Source organism: Hypomesus transpacificus, chromosome 7 (genome assembly GCF_021917145.1).
Source record: "Hypomesus transpacificus isolate Combined female chromosome 7, fHypTra1, whole genome shotgun sequence".
NCBI classification, from domain to species: Eukaryota; Metazoa; Chordata; class Actinopteri; order Osmeriformes; family Osmeridae; genus Hypomesus; species Hypomesus transpacificus.
In genome coordinates this window covers 4595383-4617587 of record NC_061066.1, presented here as the reverse complement: position 1 = coordinate 4617587, position 22205 = coordinate 4595383, and the positions used below count along the sequence as shown (strand labels likewise).

General features: G+C 41.5%; 1 protein-coding gene across 5 annotated transcripts in view; it reads left to right on the top strand.

Annotated features, from left to right (window-relative positions):
- Positions 1–22205, top strand: part of stk38l (serine/threonine kinase 38 like) — a 109147-nt gene that overhangs the window by 39799 nt on the left and 47143 nt on the right. For all 5 annotated transcript variants that reach the window (XR_006956296.1, XM_047022584.1, XM_047022585.1 and 2 more), the window contains 5 exons: positions 10883–11005; positions 11310–11393; positions 11797–11920; positions 19458–19612; positions 20086–20188. Coding sequence is in view for 4 of the 5 variants with exons in the window: in XM_047022584.1 (XP_046878540.1) it covers positions 10883–11005; positions 11310–11393; positions 11797–11920; positions 19458–19612; positions 20086–20188 (589 nt within the window). In the remaining variant the exon portion in view is untranslated. The remainder of the gene's footprint in view (positions 1–10882; positions 11006–11309; positions 11394–11796; positions 11921–19457; positions 19613–20085; positions 20189–22205) is intronic.

The following is a 22205-nucleotide window of genomic DNA, read 5'->3' as shown; positions in this document are numbered from 1 at the left end:
CTGAAGAAGAAGAAAACTACTGGTGTACTAAGTAACAGACGTCGAACAGGTAGACCAAGGAAAACATCAGCAGTTGATGACAGAAACATTGTGAGAGCTTTAAAGAAAGACCCTAAAACAACTGTTAGTGAGATCAGCAACAACCTCCAGATGGCAGGAGTGAAGGTATCACTATCTACTGTTCGCAGAAGACTTCATGAACAAAAGTACAAGGGCTACACCAGAAGATGCAAACCACTCATTAGCAAGAAGAATAGGAAGGCCAGGCTGGAATTTGCCAAAAAGTACAGAGATGAACCTCAAAAATTCTGGGACAAAGTTTTATGGACTGATGAGACAAAGATTAACTTTTACCAAAGTGATGGAAAGGCTAAAGTTTGGAGAAAGAAAGGAACTGCTCATGATCCCAAACACACAAGCTCATCTGTGAAACACGGTGGAGGTAATGTCATGGCTTGGGCTTGCATGGCTTCTTCTGGGACGGGCTCATTAATCTTCATTGAGGATGTAACACATGATGGCAGCAGCAAAATGAACTCGGAAGTCTACAGAAACATTTTGTCTGCCAATTTAAGGAAAGATGCAACCAAACTGATTGGCAGAGCCTTCATCATGCAGCAAGATAACGACCCAAAACACACTGCCAAAACAACAAAGGAGTTCATCAGGGGCAAGAAATGGAAGGTATTAGACTGGCCAAGTCAATCTCCAGACTTAAACCCTATAGAGCATGCATTTGACCTGCTTAAGAGGAGACTGGAGGGAGGAACCCCACAAAACAAACAACAACTGAAAGAGGCTGCAGTGAAAGCCTGGGAAAGCATCAAAAAGGAAGAATGCAAAAGTTTGGTGACGTCAATGGGTCACAGACTTGCTGCAGTTATTGAAAGCAAAGGATTTGCAACTAAATATTAAGTCTTATTCACTTAAATATGTTTTAAGTATATCTGTTCCAATACTTTTGATCACATGACAAATGGGTGGATTCAAACAAAATGTGATATTTTCTTAGTTGTGCATCAGATCCTGATGTAAATACCTGGAAATAAAAGCTGAAACGTTGATCTCTGGTCTCACGTTCATTATTTGATGTCAAGCCCAAATGTTTTCAGTCTACAGCAAAAATAAAGGAATTGGCCTCACTGTTCCAATACTTTTGGAGGGCACTGTATATTAAATGTTGATAATATAGTTTATTCCCGTTATTTTAGAACAGATTTGATATTTCGTAAAAACCTTCATGACATGATGGCAAATATATTATGTTAAGCGCGAGTATATTCTTGACATGTCTATCTGGAGCAAAGACGAAGATTAATACTTTAACTGTTAACCACAATAGGAAATTATACATATTTAAATAATATTAGTCTTGCCTTCAGAAGCTTTCGTTAAACACACCCAATATTCTTTTTTGATCGTGTCATCAAGCCAGACTGCTTTTGTGGGACCATGAAGGTCCTCAATGACTATTTTTCACCCGCCTTCATCTGATGGAAATGTCCTGTAGCCTATATGGTTCTGTGAATAAGCCCCTTTCAAAGACAAATGTTCAATAAAGTAGAGTTCTCAAGCTTTTATTGATTACATTATTACCAAGTCTTGTTAGATCATGTTATATCCATTAATAGGCGTTTGGTTTTGTAGGATGAACATATAAAACACTGGCCAAATTTCTACACTGATGAAAAATTGAAGACAGTGTGAATTTCGTGGCATTTCGTTTGAATATAAAGTTGACAGTAAGCTATGGTAAGTCTGCATTATGGAAGATTTCGATTACCAAAATAATCTTTCTTTGCCTGGCGAGAACAACGACGGAGCTGTTCATGTTAACAGTTTATTTAATCCAATACAATGCGTTGGAAATCATACTCATATCACGAAGAAAAAAAGCAACGTATGTCATGAGTTCCATCTAGAATAGCCCTATATTTAGCCCTACAGTCTATTTCTAAAAACCAAGTGAAAAGATTACTATACAGTGACAGAATACATTTCAAGTTTGCATCATGTCTCTGATTCTTATCGGACTTATCGGTCTTTATGGGGAGACTTATCGGTCTCCCCATAAATTCTGCCACTGCAATGCCTTAGCTCACACTCTCGTAACCATATAAATCTATGCTCGCGACTGGTTGTCGCAAAGTATGACGTGTACAGCTAGTTGCAAGCGTGCACGAGGTCTCGGAGCTAGGGAAAAAAAGAGCCACTGTTTAAAGCTAGACCGGAAGACACGGAAGTGGAAAGATGGCTGCGTCCAGTCTCGCGCTCTCGCTTGCCTCACTGCGCCACTGAGCACTTTTCATAGAAATGAATGGGGACGCCATCTTGGAAGACAAAAGTAGCTTACTCTAGTTATATTAGGTGTGCTCGACTTCATGCAGCGCCGGCGGCGCCGACAGCCGGCTGCAGAATGCCATTGGCTGCTTCAAGTCAGCCAGGCTGCAGGCGGCTGCAGACGACGCAAGCGCTGCATGAAGTTGAACGCACCTAATAACTCTATGATCCTCTAAAATGTTCCGGGGAAAAAACACTAGCTTTTCTCTTTTTATAGTTTGCTCATTAATATTTAGATGAGCTGCGCGCTGATTGTTTCCACTTCTGTTGTCGAAGCAAACTGGATTGACTTAGGTGGGTCAAACGTTAGGCTACTAGTACAGCTTAGCAACCAAACTATATCGTGATTCAACTCAGCTTCAGTTAGCTAGCTCTAGATATCTTGCTGAAAAATAACCTGACAAAGATCTGGACAAACATGTATCGTGAATTGTAGATTCATATAACACGTAGGGTTGCAAACCGTCCCGATTTGTCCAGGACATTCCGATTTATGGGTGATTTTGATTTGTCCCGTCCGGGACAGCTCCAGTCCCATTTTCCAATCACAGCCTCGCCGGCCGGTATTCACATTCAGGGAACTGCGAACAGGTGCGCGTGTCAGAAGGGAGCGCAAGTGCATGGAAATATGAACGCGAAGGGCCTTGCATCACCAGTGCAGATGACCATCAGAAGCTGAAAGCACTCCTGGCCTCGGCGATTTACCTGACTGAATTTGGTGAATTATGGTTTCAATCATTTTTATATTTTCTGGTATATCTAAGTTAAGTTACCCAGGAGCTCTTTTGACATAGACTTAGCTGACGTTAGCTACAGCTTGATGAATTGAGTCATTGAACAAAGGAGGAGAGAACGCAACGTTAGCCAGCTAGCTAAAGCTCCGGTGGAAAATTCCAAATGAACGTATGCAGCCCTTAGTGCCGCTTACACACAACAGTGACACTGACAGATCGAAAGCTAATTTGAGACAATATAAAGATGGAAAGCCAGGCTAAGAAACGTAAACGTAATTACCTTCACTAGACAAGACACTAGTTTTACCAATTGGACAAAAGTTTACATGCCTACAGTCTAGGTGTTTTCGCTACCTAGCTGTTCTTGCATTCCTTGCAAATCAGCGTTAATAAAAAGCAGATGAGCTAGAGTCTAGCGAACATTGACTAGATGGGCATGGCTGATGTTTGTCTATACCGTAGCGTAGAAGATCCCTGTGCAGTTTGACCCTCAACACATTTGCGCGAACCATTTCACCAAGGACGGTTTTGAAAACCTGGGACAATGTAAAGCAGGATTTGCTATGAAGCTGTTGCTGAAAAGAGGTGCGTTCCGACCTTGCATTCATCCCAACCGCAAACTGTAGTATGATTTTGTCGGTAACAGTTATTAACAATGCTAACGTATCCTGTATCTAGCACCTGCCTTTCTCCAGTTCTTTCAAATAGATAATCTAGACAGGCGTTAGCAATAGGCCAGACTGCTATTTGTTTTCTGGCAAAAAAAAATCCCTTCTAAGGCCGACTACAGCTAGTCTAGGTAGAGTGATTTGATGTGTTTAGAAACATATTTAGCATTCTACCTATGTTAGATACAGGAGACGTTAGCATTGCTAATAACTGTTAGCGACAAAATCATACTGTACTTACAGCTTGCGGTTGCAATGAGCATACGGTCGGAACAGCACCTCTTTTCAGGTTCAGCTTCTTAGAAAATCCTGCTTGAAATTGTCCAAGGTTGTCAAAACTGTCTTGGGTGAAATGTTAAGAGCAAATGAATAATTGAGTGTCGAACTTCGCCGAGATCTTCTCATAGACAAACAGCAGCCATGCCTGTCGAATGTTTGGCTCCTTGGGAAGACTATGAGTGTTACCCTTCCCTGTACAGCCTGGAACATAGCATTTACGACCGTGGTCCATTTTCAATATCCTTGTTATAATTCAAAACGTTTTTTATTTGTAATTCCTTAGAAGTAGTCTACACACTGTATGTTCATTTTACCCACCAAACTGTCGTTATTCAACTATGACAAGGTAAAATCGGTTTTGAAATCAATCGCCCCTTTAAAAGACAGTCATCTCAAGTGGGTGCACAGAGTGCTCAGTGCAAATTAGACAGGTATTTACAAAATGTCACTATGCTCAATGTGAATACAACCCAGTTATGGTGATGTAGTTTACCATCGCCAGGTTCAGAATGCGGCCCTATCGTAACTTCTGCCTTCTGGAAGACGCTACAGATCTATGCGAGCTGGAACGACGCACCTCAATAACAGCTTCTTCCCCTCTGCTATCAGACTCCTGAACTCCCAAAGCTGACCAGGGGCCTCATGTATAAAGGATTGCGCAGCTTTCATACCAGAAGATGGCGTACGGCCAAAACTCAAAGTACCTATGCACAGAAATATTCACATTCAAATATTCCTGTGCACCTTTCCTTTATAAATCACAATCAACGTGAGATTGAACGAGCCACTGACCCCGCCTTGCCTCCTCCCATAAATGAATATGCAAATGGAATATTAATGACCTCCGGAGGTCATTTCTTTGTCTGAATTACCGTGTTTCTTCGAATAAATGACGCCCTCGAATGAACGCTGCACCAAAAAGGAACATTATTTAATAAACGCTGCGTTTATTCGAAGAAATACGGTAAAATAGCTAAACACACAAAAAAATAAATCACAGAAGATTTGTCATGTTTGGCGGCCTGTCATCAGATATTAGCGACAAAAGAAAGTGGGTGGAAAACTGTCACTATTTGCGCCCTTACTTGTTTTCAACCTGTAGCACTTCTTAGAAGAAGAAGAAAAAAGGGATTTATTCGCCATGAAAGTTTGCACAGACAAGGAATTTGCTTTGGTAGGAAAGTGCATACAGTAAACATATAGGAATCTTAAATTTAAATATGTGGTCTAACTATGCTAAGGATACATAAACTAGCAATACTAAGTGGAATACAATTACAATAAAATATACAATAAAATAAAATATAAGTTGCCAATTTACAATATAAAATACAATATAAAATACTAATATTACAGGAATTGAATGTAGTCCAAAATGTAAATCGTTTTTAAGACATTCAGTCAGTGTGAGCTCTTGGCCTTGTTGAGGAGGCCAACAGCGGAAGGGAAGAAACTGTTTGTGTGGCGTGAGGTTTTGGTCCTGATGGACCGCAGCCTTCTGCCGGAGGGGAGTGACTGAAACAGGGAGTGTCCAGGGTGGGAGGGGTCCGCCACAATCTTCTTCACTCGTCTCAGGGTCCTCGAGGTGTGCAGGTCCTCGAGGGAAGGCAGATTGCAGCCAATCACCTTCTCTGCAGTGCGGATGATACGCTGCATCCTTGTCCTTGGCAGTGGCAGCAGCGTACCAGGTGGTGATGGAGGAGGTGAGGATGGACTTAATGATGGCTGTGTAGAAGTGCACCATCATTGTCTTTGGCAGGTTGAATTTCTTCAGCTGCCGCAGGAAGTACATCCACTGTTGTGCTTTCTTGGAGGGAGCTAATGTTCAGTTCCCACTTTAGGTCCTGGGAGAGGATAGTGCCCAGGAAGCGGAAGGACTCCACAGTGTTGACTGGGGAGTCACACAGGGTGATGGGGGTGAGTGGGGCTGTGTTCTTCCTGAAGTCCACAACCATCTCCACTGTCTTGAGAGCATTGAGCTCTAGGTTGTTCTGGCTGCACCAGGTCACCAGGTTGTCTGCTTCCCACCTATAATCAGACTCGTCTCCACCAGAGATGAGCCCAATGAGGGTGGTGTCGTCCGCAAACTTCAGGAGTTTCACGGACGGATGACTGGAGGTGCAGCTGTTGGTGTACAGGGAGAAGAGCAGAGGAGAAAGGACAGAGCCCTGGGGAGATCCAGTGCTGATGGACCGGGAAGGTGTTGAAGATGTAGGTAAACACCGGAGACAGCTGGTCAGCGCAGTTCTTGAGGGTGGCTGGAGAGACAGAGTCCAGCCCAGCTGCTTTGCGGGGGTTCTGTCTCTTGAACAGTTTGTTCACTTCTCTCTCCTGAATAGAGAGAGTCGTTAGCAGAGAACTGGCGCTTCAGCCTCTCTGAGTACAGTCGTTTAGCCTCTCTCATCGCCTTGCTAAACCTGTTCTCCAACTCCTTGAATCTGTCCCTGTCCCCACTCCTAAACGCGGCCTCTTTGTCCAGCCTCAGCCTTCTGAGTTTAGCTGTAAACCAGGGTTTGTCGTTGTTGTAGCTCACCCTGGTGCGTGTTGGTATACAGCAGTCCTCACAGAAGCTGATGTATGATGTCACAGCCTCTGTGAGCTTATCCAGACTATTGGAGGCAGTCATGAACATATCCCAGTCAGTAGAGTCCAAGCACGCCCGCAGTTCCTCCATAGCCTCACTGTTTCAATGTCCTCACAGCAGGCTTGCAGTGCTTATGCTTCTGCCTGTATGCAGGAATCAGGTGAACCATGGCGTGGTCTGAGTGACCCAGTGCTGCTCGGGGAACCGCATGGTATGCTTCACTGATTTGAAGAGTAGCAGTGATCCAAAGTGTTCCCTTCTCTGGTAGGGAATTTGATGAGTTGTCTGTATTTGGGGAGTTCTTGAGTGAGATTGCCTTTGTTAAAGTCGCCTAGCACAATAACCAAGGAATCCGGATTTTCATGCTCCACGCACAATATCTGGTTGGCGAGCACACGTTGAGCCTCGTTGGCGCTAGCCTGAGGGTGCATGTAAACGACGACCAGTATGAATGAAGCAGACTCACGTGGCGAGTAAAAAGGTTTACAGTTAATAAAAAATTATTCCAGATCAGGAGAACAGTGCTGCAGAATCACTGTCACATCTTCACACCAGCCACTGTTAATGTAAAAACAAATACCCCCACCTTTCGTTTTGCCAGGGAGCACAGGGTCACGATCCGCTTTCAGCAGTTTGAAACCTGCTAGCTGTAGTGCAGTGTCTGGGATCAGTTCACTCAGCCATGTCTCCGTAAAGCACAAAACGGAAGATGAATGAAAGTCTCTGTTTTTCCACACCAGTAGCTGAAGTTCATCCAGTTTGTTGCTCAGTGAACGCACGTTGGAGAGAAATATCCCCGGTAACGCTGTGCGTGCCCCACGCCGACGGAGTCGCACCAGTGCACCGGCTCGTTTGCCTCTTCTACAGCCCATCGCTGATAGGACAAAGCCGAGGTTGCTTTCACCCTAATTCTGCCGCTGGAAGCAGAAAAGTGGGAAAAAAAAACACAGGAGTTGTAGTCCTGATGTTTAGAAGTACTTCTCTTGTTAGAGAACCCCGGAAATCTTGTCAGAACACTGAAGTAACAGACAAAACAAGACAAAACAGAGTGCACCTAGCTACCGCGGCTGCATTCGTCGGCGCCATCTGATGCCAGATCCCAAAGTGTTTGCTCACTTAATCTCACTTTGAGATTTAGCTCAATGTAAAGTGCATTACAAATAAAATCATTATTATTATAGGGCCATAAATGCTGTGGGTTCGGAGAACTGGACCATGGCAGAAACTAAGAATAAATGGTCTGATGTAAAACTTTAAATTAAGAAACGAGTGGTGGCGCATTGTAACAGTATGGCAGCTATAGGGTTAGAGTGACATGCATTTCCTGAGTGATTTTGTCATTCGTTTGACACCCTCAAGTTTAACAGAAATTATTAAGTGGTGGCGGATTAAACAGATGGCTATATAGCATTTCCAGTTTTGGGTTTTTCACATTTTGTCTATGATCTTTAACAGAAACAACATTGTGAACAACCCATGTCTGATTTACAGTGAAAATGTTGATTCAGCTGCTTGTGTGCTGACCAATGGCCTATGCTTTCAGCACCTTTCCACCAGCCAGGGGCGGATCTACCGTGGTGGCATGGGGTGGCAACTACCACCCTAAAAATAGCCTTGCCACCCCAGTTGGCAGCTTTGAAAACAAAGAAAAGTTGTGGCTCATCAGACATTTGCAAGAGGGAATTTCTAATATCCAACTGCAAGTGAAAGCAGCACGAGACGACTCCATCCACCCTCCACACACCGCCTACCAAAGTTGCTTTCATTTGAACACAAGGAAGCAATCATCGGCATGGACAGCAGACCACACTGGAGGAATGAGGTGTTGATCTATTAATGACTAAGAATAATTAGAAAATGCAGGGGTAACGGAGTTGCAACGTTAGTTTTCCTGTTGAATTGAGGTTAATAACGTTAACTTACATGTATACATTTAGCAGACGCATTTATCCAAAGCGTCTTCCACGAGAGAGCTTTACAAAGTGCATAGGTCACTGATAATAACAACAAGATTGTGAGCCCCAAAAACATTGTGAGTAGCCAAAATAAGTGCCAAAGGGAAATACCATAAGAGCATGTAGTTAAACAAGGTACAAATAACATGAACCGCTATATGTGCAAGTGTACCTGTAGAAAAATATGCAACAATAATAAAACCAATATATAACAGCAAGTACAAAAATTTAAATCAGTTACCACTAACCACAATAGCAACAAGTCTCTAAGCAAGAGTCATTGTGATCCTTGAGGAAACTAACATCGGGTCAAGAAAACCATTCCTAAGTACCGTTGTACTCCCGGAACAAGTGCGTCTTGAGCCTTTTCTTGAAGGTGGAGAGACGGGGAGTTGATTCCACCACTGGGGGGCCAGACAGGAGAAGAGCTTGTGTTGGGACCGGGCGGTCTTGAGCGGTGGGACCACCAGGCGGCTGTCTGAAGAAGACCGTAGGTGACGGGTGGGGGTGTAAGGCTGCAGGAGAGACTTGATGTAGTCGGGTGCAGTCCCGTTCACTGCTCGGAAGGTCAGTACCAGGGTCTTGAATCTGATACGGGCTGTGATGGGTAGCCAGTGGAGTGAGATGAGGAGCGGGGTAACATGGGAGCGTCTGGGTAGATTGTAGACCAGGCGGGCCGCTGCGTTCTGAATCCTGTGAACAGGGCGGGTTGCACATGCTGGGAGACCAGCGAGCAGCGAGTTGCAGTAGTCTAACTTGGAGAGGACAAGTGCTTGGACTAGCAGCTTGGTGAAGTGCTCAGACAGGTATCTCCTGATCTTTCAGATGTTGTAGAGGGTGAATCTACACGACCGGGTGACTGCAGCAATGTGGGCCGTGAGGGAGAGCTCGTCATCCATGGTAACCCCAAGGTTCCTGGGAGATGAAGGGGTCATGAATTTGTGAATGCTTTGGGAAAACAACAACAGTATTGTGTTACTTTAACCCGGTGTTCAGCACCGCTATGACCGGCCGCTTAGCCAATTCTTTTGGCTGCTTTAACAACAAGTATGTTTAGGGACCATCAAGAAATTACAAATTTCAAAAGTCTATAGCAAAATAATGTGAAACTGTTGAAGATGTATGCATTCATGCTGCACAGCCTTTATTTTGTTCATTTTCATCTCAGGTTATTACAAATTAATTTTTAATTCAAAATAGTGGAACAAGCAAAAATACTCAACAAGCAATCAGGTTTGGAATGAATAAAAAGGTAAGCTCATCTGTACTTTTAAATCATGGATGCAAACGTCAGAGGAATAGGCAGACTTGTCAGAATGAAATGAGGTGGACAAGGGAGAAGAGGCAGAGGAAGAACAACAATCTCAAATGAGATTTGGCCACACTATGACATAAATCCCCAGTGAAAATGCTTTGTTTATTTCCTTGTTTTCTTAGCCTTTGTTCCCCAAATTACAATTTACAGTTATGAATTTGTGTTGTTGACTAACAGTATTTGTATACTGTGACCACTACATTAACAAGAGCTCAAAATGCAATTGCTGTATAATGTAAATAGAAAATAAACATCTTGTAATATTTGCAATTTGTATGATTTACATGTCAAACTATTGAGGTGGAACATATCTAAAATTCAGGGACACGTTAGAGTCAAAGGTTCATGAAAACCTTTTTTATACAATACTGTTTTCAATTCCTCCCAGCAGTGTGTAAAGGGTATTCAGAAGGTTGATTTAATTTGAGGGTCATTGTGTGTATTTTCAATGCAAAGTTAGATTATATGACAGATAATTTGACTACAGTGTTTGATTTTGAAACATGATAAGCTGAGGAAGTTAACTTAACTCCTTTTTCAGTTCTTGCAAAAATAGTCGAAAAAGTGGCTACTCTGATTTCCAACTCTCTTAACTTTGAACTACTTAAGGAATAGGGAGACAAAGAGGCCAGATATATAACGACCAAAGAAAGGATAGATAGCGTTCTGGTCACATTTTTTTACATATACGCCCCTCCGGAGAGTTATCGAAAATTCTTTAAATTCCTATTTGATAGAATAAGTTCTGAAAGTTAAGGAATTTTTGTCTGTGCTGGAGATTGGAACACAATTGTAAACTACTCTGTAATATATTTTTTTTCATATATTTTTTTTTAAAACTGGTATTGTTCAGAGGGCCGGTCCAAATGCATTGGCGGTCCGTATTCGGCCCGCAGGCCGTAGTTTGGGGACCCCTGATCTACATCAACACGCTTTGCCTGATGTGGCTTTTTCCACCTCTGTAGGATGACATTAGAAATACAATCAGTGTCCATCTGTCTTTGTAGAAAGTGACGCGTCGCTCTCAACATGCCCGTAAGGAGACTGAGTTCCTTCGGCTGAAGAGGACCCGACTGGGCCTTGATGACTTTGAGTCTCTTAAAGTCATTGGGAGAGGCGCCTTTGGAGAAGTGGGTGTTTTCACCCTTTTATTATTGTAGTTTCCTGTTGGTCATCTGTACTTATTCACAGTTGGGGTGGGACTCATTTACAGATATATGTATTAAATTGTTATTGATTGATACTAAATGTTTGGTGCAGTAAATGCATTTTTTTTATAGGAAGATTGGAATAGGTAGAATATTTTATAATAATTCCAATATCTGTTTTTTATATAATGGATTAGTTGTGTTGAAATGATTTGTAAGTAGGTTGGTATTGTCACTTAGGGCAAAGAGTGTAGAGACCTAATAGTAGGTTTGCATATGTTCCTAGGTCCGCTTGGTACAGAAAAAAGACACAGGACATATCTACGCTATGAAAATTTTGAGAAAAGCAGATATGTTGGAGAAGGAGCAGGTATGTGCATATGTCTGGATCGGTGTTCCGTTATTGTAGCTCTGAGTGAGCCTCTTCAATTGCCTCTCAAAACAGAAACATCTTCATAGTGAATTCTCGTCAACACTTGTGTGTTAAGAGTGGTTCCCAATCACTGCTGACCTGTGTTTCCTTTGTGTTCATAGATTGTATGAAAGGGGTTGAGTCGCATGCAATATTTATTCTTGAAAACAAAATACAAAAGTTGCAGTTCCGGATATACAATCACAGCATGTTTTGCATGTTTTTCATTTCAGTTCAAAGAAATGTTAATGTTGTAAACCTTTCAAAATATTTTCCTGCAACAATTGCAAATGGTTTTACTTTGTTTTTTTGCTTGCTTGTTATGTATAACAACTCATACACTGCTATATGCTCACTCTAGGTGGCTCACATTCGTGCAGAGAGGGACATCTTGGTAGAGGCAGATGGAGCATGGGTAGTGAAGATGTTTTACAGCTTTCAGGACAAGAGGAACCTCTACCTAATCATGGAATTTCTACCCGGAGGTGGGCAGTTTAAAATACCTTTTTGTCATTTTATAGTGATGATAGGAATGGTTCGTAGAGAGTCACTGAAAGGAGAAATATCCTGTCTTTTGATTATCCTGGCAAGTTAGTCAGCCAGCTACACAGTAAAATTTGCGTATCAAAGTAACACAAAAATAGTTAAATTTCAAACTTAAATTTACAGCGCTGCAACCGATGCAACACACCTCACAATTTCCCCAGAAATTGTACACTCTCTATAGTTGTAGTAGGCATACTCTACATTTTGGTTGAATTTAGTGGCAGAACTGAGCACCTTGAATTAACACTGCTTTAGCCTGCAACACCTTCAAAAATCTAGCAATTTACCTTTCGCAAAAGCCACGCCCCAAAACGGCTTTGGCCAATCCTTCTGTAGTTATCGGTCACTACTTCAAGAAGGCTCTATGGCTCCGAAACCTGGAGAACCACCACTAACATCACAAATAAACTGAAAACCTTCATAAACCACTGTCTAAGAAACAGTAGATATATAGCTGTTAAGGAGAACATTGAGCTGGATTGGACACACACTACGAAGAAACACAACAGCAATAACAAAACAGGCACTGACATGGAACCCACAAGGCAAATGGGGTAGAGGACGACCAAAAAACACCTGGAGAAGGAGCACAGAGCAGGAATTCAAGAAGAAGGGGCTGACGTGGAAACAGCTTGAGAGGATGGCCCAGGACAGACGAGGGTGGAAACAATTCATCAATAGCCTATGTTCTGAGAGGAATACAAAGGCCTAACTAACTTCAAGAAGGTCCATCAAGCTTTCGGGCGTTAAAGCGCGAAATGGTGTATGAAATTGACAAATCCGAAAGCAAGTACCCCAGTTTAGAGGGGAGAGGAAGAGAAGGAGTTGGAGAAGCCAGAGCTGAGGAGAAGCCTTCAGGGGCAAGTTAATCAGAATTTTGAAATCCCATGTTTTGCTATCTACGATCAGGTAACCATTTTACATTTGTACTGGTTTTTCAAAGCAACATTGGATTAGATCACCCTGATCCAGATACAACATTTTCAAGGTTGCCACATTCGGATTCCCAGTGTTGTAAATTGGACTACGGCCAATGTAGTAGGCTGGCCAAGTAAAGAACAGGTTCAATAGCCAGTATTGGGTCATTGAACAGTGAGCCATTATCTGACCCACAAACAATGGAAAAAAAACTAAATAGACATTCTTCACAAATACAATGTGAATATTTTGAATGTGTTTCAAAATCTGAAAAAGGCTAAATGTCCAACAAATAACTAAATTAAAGAACTTTAAAAGTTAGTCTTCGGTTTTGGAGAGACCAACTTTTTGAAACTACTTTTAGGAGGCGGATCTCAAGTTGGGCTTTGGTTTGCTGAAGTTGGGAAAAAGTGATTTGTTCTTCTGGGGAGGGGGCATGATGACCACAGGCCCGATGACGTGCCAGTGGTGGTAAATCACAACTTAAAACATGTTTTCATAAAAATATTAACATTGATACATGGACATTATAAAAATATATCTGCTATTGAAGTCAGTGTGAACAGATGCACTCAGTCTCTCTCTATCACAACTGAAGTGGTCATTTGATACGCTTTGATACTCAAAAAGGTATATTGGGAAAAAATATATATAGTGCAGGAGACTTGTAAAGGATTTTCCATGAACATGATAACATCAGTGGACCAGAAGTAGTAGTGTGCAGTATTGGAGCATGTCAAGCCTACTTCCTTTTATAAGTGTACTTCTTATTATGCGGGGGGGGGGGGGGGTTGTATCTGGAGCTGCCTGGCAAGCAGCTCTCTGCCTCTGACTCTGATTGGCCATGACCCTGAAACAAACCGATCAAACCAACGATGGCAGCGAGTATTACCCAATCAGGGGTAGAATAGGACGTGTCTTCACAGAATCCAGGTGGGATGATTTGCATGGGATGCTGCATTGAAGACAACTCTGAAAATACGGGACAAAACCCGTTCCGTATTGATTCAAAACGGGACGCGCTATTTTATTCTCAATTACGGGACGATTCCGTATTTTAAGGGACGGGTGGCAACCCTACCCAGGACCTCAAGTGGGAACTAAACATCAGCTCCCTCACCAAGAAAGCACAACAGAGGATGTACTTCCTCCGGCAGCTGAAGATATTCAACCTTTCAAGGACAATGATGAAGCAAGAAAGATTGTGGCCGATTCCCACCCTGGACACACTCTGTTTCAACCACTCCCCTCCGGCAGAAGGCTGTGGTCTATCAGGACCAAAACCTCACGCCACAAGAACAGTTTATTTCCTTCAGTTACTAGCCTTATTAACAAGGCCCCAAACTGACACCGATGAACAGAATTTCTGAGTCATCCACAGTTCACCTTCCTCTTCAACTGTTGAGACCACATCCAGTGGTGTGTGCTAGGTGTGATTATCAGTTAACATTCCTTTTGGTGCAAATGAAGGCAGCAGCGCATGGGCTATGAACACGGCGATGGGTGATATGACGCGCGCTGCTTGAGTGCCATGCCTGAACTTGCTACGCTCATGTATCTGCCAATACAGCCCTACAAAGTGGTGCATTAATCTGTCAACCAGTTACCACTAACAACTAGGGCTGCCGCGTTTCGTCGACGACATCATTTGTATTTTTTTATAATAATAATTTAAAAAATATTTTCAGCGTCGACATCAATATTTTAAATCAGCGCATCTTTTTTTTTTATTATTATAAAAAAATACAAAAAACTATTTAATTCATTATTACAAATGTTCTTCTTCAATATCACATCGTAATTGGTGCTTGCATGACGTCAGTCGTTGTTGGCTCAAGTCATTGGTCGGCTCCAGTCAACGCTCAAATATCATGGCAGCTGCAGCAGAGTCCGACTTGGTTCCATAAACCGAGTCCCCAAATACCAAAGGCTTCAAAAGTATGGGAATACTTCGACCTAACGCTATCACCAAACAATAAGGTGGTTTGTACACTGTGCAAAGTTGCAATGGCATACCACAGCAGCACTTGCGCTATGCACAAGCACCTGAAAAAGAAAACATACAGGCGCTATACTGGATGATTGACTGCCAGAAAAGGCAAAACCACCGTTGTCTGGTGTTGTCTATTCATGTTTATGAGGGAGAGCCTTTTAATATATGTTGTCATTGTAGCTGCTAAATACACGCATTATTAAAGCTATAAAGTTGTCTGCCTGCTACCTTAGAGTTTCCATTGAATAAATGTTTAGGTAGGTTAGAATCAGGGTTTATTCTACGTTGGTTGATAAGATGGCTCTCTAGGTTAGGTCTTGCTATTTAGCTAACTTGTTATGGAAGCAAATCATGACCAAAATTCAAATGAAAATGCATTTCCAGAAATGCATTTTCATTTTAAGAATGTGGCTGCATTATTTGACTCATAAATGAAATTAGTAATCAATCATCCTATTTGCATTTTAATTTTCTTCCTTAAGACTGCTCATTCTTTCACTTAATTAAAATTAAAACGAAAAAGACATTTGAAATTTAATTTTCTAAATATGCCCCAGGAAATAGATACCAAAATTCTATTTGAAATGTAAAATTTGAAAATGAAAATGCATTTCCAGAAATGCATTTTCGTTTTCAAGAACGTGGCTGCAAAATCGTGACCACAATTCAAATTCAAATGCATTACCAGAAATGCATTTTCATTTTCAGAACGTGGCTGGAAAATCGTGACCACAATTCAAATTCAAATGCATTTCCAGAAATGCATTTTCATTTTAAGAATGTGGCTGCATTATTTGACTCATAAATAAAATTAGTAATCAATCATCCTATTTGCATTTGCATTTTCTTCCTCAAGACTGCACATGTTATGCCATAATCAAAAAAAAAACAGAGCGGACATTGCATTTTCATTTTCATGTTCTGTCCGCAAAGAACTGCCCATAATTCGAAAACGAAAATGCATTCTGAGCGGCGCAGCAGAGTGACGTCAGTAGCCGCTCTTCTTCAGCTCCCTGCTGACCGAGCTACCCATCTTGTTCGGTAGGGGACGGTGTGCACATACGCATTGCATTACATGGCAAATGTGCCGGGAAATTGATTGAATTGCCGGGTCTTTAGAGGACGCATCACAGATCATGGCGCTCCCTCAAATTGTGCAGACACTGATAGAATTAGCTGAGCTGGTAGAAACTAATAATATATCTGAGTCTGATGCCCGTGACCGAGTAGAACAAGTCACAGAGAGCTTGGCTGCATACTCTGCCGTCACAGACGTACACATTAATGAGGTTGCCATAGTAAACCTCTCTTCAGTCCTGGAACGGCTGGATGCTGTGAAGCCTCAAATGGGACGGGGATGACCAACCATCCACATCCCGTTCGAGTCCATCGAAAACTATTTATTAAATGGTTTAAAAATATAGGACATAGCGGAGCTGTTCGGCGTAGGCCACCAGACCATCTGTCGGAGGATGTAAAGCAACGGATTTATGGAGCTTTTTTTTTTTTGATTATGGCATAACATGTGCAGTCTTGAGGAAGAAAATGCAAATGCAAATAGGATGATTGATTACTAATTTTATTTATGAGTCAAATAATGCAGCCACATTCTTAAAATGAAAATGCATTTCTGGAAATGCATTTGAATTTGAATTGTGGTCACGATTTTGCAGCCACGTTCTAAAAATGAAAATGCATTTCTGGTAATGCATTTGAATTTGAATTGTGGTCACGATTTTGCAGCCACGTTCTTGAAAATTAAAATGCATTTCTGGAAATGCATTTTAATTTTAATTTTGGTCACGATTTGCTTCCATAACTTGTTAACCGTAACCATGATGCGTTGCTTGGACAATGGAGGCGTATGAAGTGATTTAAAGACGTTAGCCCTACTCCGGCTCTAGTGCGTGGTAAATGTAGACTACCTGGTTCTTAGATAATTGGCGAGTATCGCTATCGAATCATTACCGAACTGGCATAAGCACCAGCCCAGAACCAGCACCTTGGTATGTTGGGATATGTTATATACTTTATCTAAATATTTTAATTAACGTTTGAGTAATTTAAACCTACAGTTTTGCACTTTAATTTGTAATCCTTTGTTTGTTTGTCAATGACATATACAGTTTGTTGTTTTCAAAATAAAATGAACTGAAATTGTAAAAAAATAAAAAATGTTAGTTTTTTTGGAGGAAAATTAATCGTTTAGATTAATCGACTAATCGATAAAATAGTGTACAGATTAATCGATAGAAAAATAGTCGTTAGTGGCAGCCCTACTAACAACACACTTTTCATACTGTATTAGAAATACATTTATCAAGTGTCTCTCCTTTCAGTCTATTGCAATGTTCTGAAAAAGTGTGCTACTTACAAAAATCTTTTCAAAACCGTGTCTCTGTTGTCTGGGTCTAACACTGACGTATGCATGCAAGTTACTTTATAGTAAGAAAGGTATTAGCCAGGTGAAACTTTTTTGTAAAAGGTTTGCATGCAGGAAAATCTGAGTCTGAGATTTGTAATTTCATGTTTGTTTGTTTTTTGTCATTTGTAATTTATTGTTCATTGCTAGCAATTTTCCAAAGTGAATGCACATAGAATTAAAATGAGTCTCGAGTTTGAATAGCACAGTACACTATAATGAAAGCGGAATACACAATGGCTGTGTGAAGAGCGCGTGGGTAGGTGGAAGGGAGAGAGAGAGATGGGCCTTGTTAGAACAATGGTTGACAGTCTAGCGGTAACTATAATCCTAACCGGAGTTAGGTTAAATCATTTGTAAGCTAAATCAAACACAGACAAATTTAACCACAACATGCCGATGTCACAAGTAAGAAATGTAGCTAGTCGTTAACGTAATTACCTAAAGGGAAGTTATGATCAAATCAATTAAAACAACATTCTGAATAATGAGAAAAGCACACATTATAACACATCAACTACTGTCATTGAAATAGTGTCCATGAGTCGTGTAGTCCTTGGGGAATGTTTATAAATCCATGAAAAGTTAGTTTTCCTCCACCGACCATTTTGGTCTACCTTCTGACCCCATGCTGGGCCAGAAGCTTTGAAACTTCTCCTGGGAGATAAGAAAAGGGGGGAAACCCCTTTCTCTTGTCGGGTGTAGGAGAAGGATGTGTAGTACCGTGTTTTGTCTGTTGACTCAGCGTTACAGTTACATTAACTACATAGTAATACCTATATTTAAAAACATTGTGGGTGCATAGGACTTGCTATGTAAATACATTATAAGTGTTTATTTCAAAAGTGTATGAAGGCATAGAATGTTCAAGTTCAGGTTCAAGTCTTTTATTGTCAGATGCACAGAACAACACAGGGTCAGACTGGGCACTGAAATTCTACCCAGAACATAGATTACATCTATGATAAGCAAAAAAACCTCAGTAAAACCTCAGAATATACAAATAATATACAATATTTAATACAGTATACTAAACCTCTAAATACTTATATAATACACATAATAACCTTTACTAACCTTAAAAACCTATGCTAACCTAAAACAAGTGAAGTACAATAGTGCAATATTGCTGATAGTGCAACCAGTAGCTGAAAGTGACAGTGTGTAAAGTGACTAGTGAGAAGTGTATCAGTGTCCATATCAATGTCCATTTAGAAGCCTGATGGCACTTGGGTAGAAACTGTTGTCCAGTCTGCGTGTGCGAGACTGAATGCTTCGGTATTGCCTGCCAGAAGACTGAAAGACTGAGGGATGGGTGATAAGTCTCTTAGAATCCTGCCAGCTTTCTTGAGACATCGTGTGTGGTAGGTGTCCTGTAGGGCTGGGAGCTTCCTGCCGATGATGAACTCAGCAGACCGGACCACCGGTCCCGTTGGAATTTGACACAAGCATTAAGTTCATCCATTTTGTTGTCAATGGACTGAACGTTAGCAAGTAGGATGGTTGGAAAAGCACCATTTTGAGGTCAGACGAGAACTCCAGCACGTTGGCCTTGTTTCTTCTTTCTCCGCCTTGCAGGTAAGCACAGCGGCGGAACAACAAAGGGCCCGCTGCAGTCCGAGCTTTAAGTTTGAAAAATAATCCTTGCCAAGTGACAACCTAATATCCAGAAGTGTCTGCCGGTCGTACTGAATGAGCGACAATGTAACATGGACAAAACAAATTACAAACACTAACATAACAAACAAAATGATAGGTACTTGTGGAGCTCTCGTCAGTGCGGCCATCCTGTAGGCGCACCTGAAACAAGGAAATGGGCCAGGGGTTTGAAGGTTAAGTGGATGATATAAATGGGCAGTTGAATGTGTTAGAAAATCAAAATCTATTTTAACATAAACTTTCCCTGGAAAACCCAATGTACCCCATTTTACTTGTCATTACTTTACCACTAAACCAGTAGTGAAGTGTAACTACATGGCAGTTTGTATGTAACTACAATGTTGTTGCTACAGGTGTTGCTTTGCATGAAAATTAATGTAAAGTGTTGCCAGAATGTATTTGATAAATCACAACTACTTGCTAAATCGCCCACATATACAATTATATAATTGTTTTGTAATTAAAATTAGGCCTGTTATCCTAGGTGATATGATGACATTGCTGATGAAGAAAGACACCCTGTCTGAGGAGGCTACCCAGTTCTACATTGCAGAGACTGTTTTGGCCATCGATTCAATCCACCAGCTGGGCTTCATACATCGAGATATCAAACCTGACAACCTGCTCCTGGACTCTCGGGTAAGGGTACAATGTAAACAAGTAATATAAAGTCTGACAAAGGCCTCATGTGAGATTGGCAACAAACAAGACTGACAGAACAAAATCAATATACGTATCATATTCAGAAACAGATGTAAACATTAACACAAGTCATCCATGTTTGAGATTATTATATAATAATAATAGCATAATAATAATAATGCTGGCTAGCTAACTAACAGCAAGACAATATAAAGTGGACTCTTTGTTTTTAGAATAGATCAGTGCATTTTGTTATGTTAATGAATTTACGTGTTTACTGATAATTGATGTGGATGTGAAGTATTATATCTTATCAAACTTGGAAGCGGTTTGACACATGTGCACAAACTCCAATTAGGTTAACAGTGAATTGCACTACAGTCATTATATAAAATCTATAAAAAATCTTAAATTGTCGTAATTTTGACACAATTTTTAACAACTACTACGTGATAAACTTTTGTCTATAGGGACATGTAAAGCTGTCAGATTTTGGCCTCTGCACAGGACTGAAGAAGGCACACCGCACAGAGTTCTACAGGAACCTCACACATAACCCACCAAGTGACTTCTGTAAGTTATCATTTACAAATGTCTTACAAAAGACTTATCAGAATTCATCCAATTTTCACGTACTTAAAGCACTGCATGATGGTTCAGGGGGATGATGGACACATACTGAACATGATTACCATTGTACTATAATGCCAGGAATCTCTGTCTGCCGGATGCTATATAAAGTTGAAATATCGTACAGAAGGTGTGGCTCAGGACCCAAGGAGGTGCAGTGAAGAGTGATGTTATTTGGATGTGACAAATAAATAAACATATATTTGAGGCTATATCAAAGATGCAGCTTTTGAACAGGCCAGGCAGGGTGTCCCCGAGGTTCGGCCAATACCGAAATGCACGTTGTCTCTGCCATTCCAAGAATGGGCCTTTTTGAATTGACTGAATAATTGACTAGGTTATTCAGAAAATTGTGACGCTATTTGATTAGAAAAAGGGAAACGTACAAGATAACATAAGTTCTGTCTGTTTAACTAAAGAAATGTACTAGAGAACTCACATTATATCCAACCAGAAGAACTAGCAACCAGTCATTGGGTAGTGGCCAATTATGTTATTGGTGTGGGGTTTTGAGGTACTGTTAAGATGATGGTTACAGGGAATTGTAATTGTGTTGAAGTGATTGAGAAAAACTGTAATTCAGTGTAAACACTATCACTGTACACCTATCCCTGTACACCCAAAGCCAAAGGTGTGTCCGGGTCCTTGGCACAAAGTCGAGTTTGGCCGTGTGGGGGTTGGCCTCTGCCAGGGCTGCTCTTTTTCACCAATCCTGTTTATGATATTCATAGACAGGAAATCGAGGCGTAGTCAGGGTGGGGAAGGGTTGCGGTTCAGTGGGCTGGGGATTTCATCGCTGCTTTTTGCACATGATGTGGTCTTCCTGTCATCATCGGTCCGTGACCTGCTGGACTCGTTTCGCAGTTGAGTGTGAAGCAGCTGGGATGAGGAACAGCACCTCTAAATCTGAGGCCATGTTTCTCAGCAGGAAATCGAGAGAGTGCTTACTCCGGTTAGGGAATGAGTTCTTAAACCAAGTGAAGGAGTTCAAGTAACTCGGGGTCTTGTTCGCGAGTAAGGGGAGAAGGGAGCGGGAGGTTGGCCGGAGAATTGGGGCAGCGGGGGTGGTATTCCATTCGCTTTATCACACCGAAAAGAGAGGTGAGCCGGAAGGCAAAGCTCTCAATCTACGGTCAATTTTCGTCCCAACCCTCACCTATGAAAGAAGTAGGTTGCGAGAACAAGACGCCAAAATGGGTTTCCTCAGGAGGGTGGCTTTCTAAGGTGGTCCCTTAGAAATAGGGTGAGGAGCTCAGTCATCCTTGATGAGCTCGGAGTAGAGCAACGTCAGCTGCTTTGCCTCGGGTTCCCCCAGTCAGAGCTGGTTAATACGGTTTGGGATAGGAAAGTCTGGGGCCCCATGCTGGAGCTGCTCCCCCTATGACCCACCTCTGGATAAGCTGTTGACGATGACGATGGACACTATTGTTAGTGATATGCCAATAGAAACTGCAAAAGAATGCAACTTTTCTAAGGAACGTATCGCAAGTTCACTAACGGGGGTGTTTTTGTGAACATGAGGCTCCTCGCAAGAGCCGAGTCAAAATCATAGTATGTATGATTTCAGAAATCTGTGTGTATGTGTGTGTGCCTGTATGTCACCGAATCAATGTAACATCCAACACCTACATCCTAATCACTGGCTGCATCACGGGCACTGCATAAATAACTGACCAGGTTATACCGTGAATGATTAAATTTGATTAGAAATAGGGAAATGTAAACAAAATAACGCACATTCTGTCAGTGAACTAGAGAAATAGGGAAATGTACAAGAGTTTGCATATGCTGCATATGTAACTAGAAGAGCTAGTAACCATCCATAATGGAAAAACCTTTGAAAAAGCTGATTTCAAACTGTATTATGCCAGCTTTGTCAGTCAGCACTGCTCATCCTTAGGATGAGATGCTGGCTAGCTAACTAACAGCAAGTTTTCAAGTTGTTTTCAGAATAGATCAG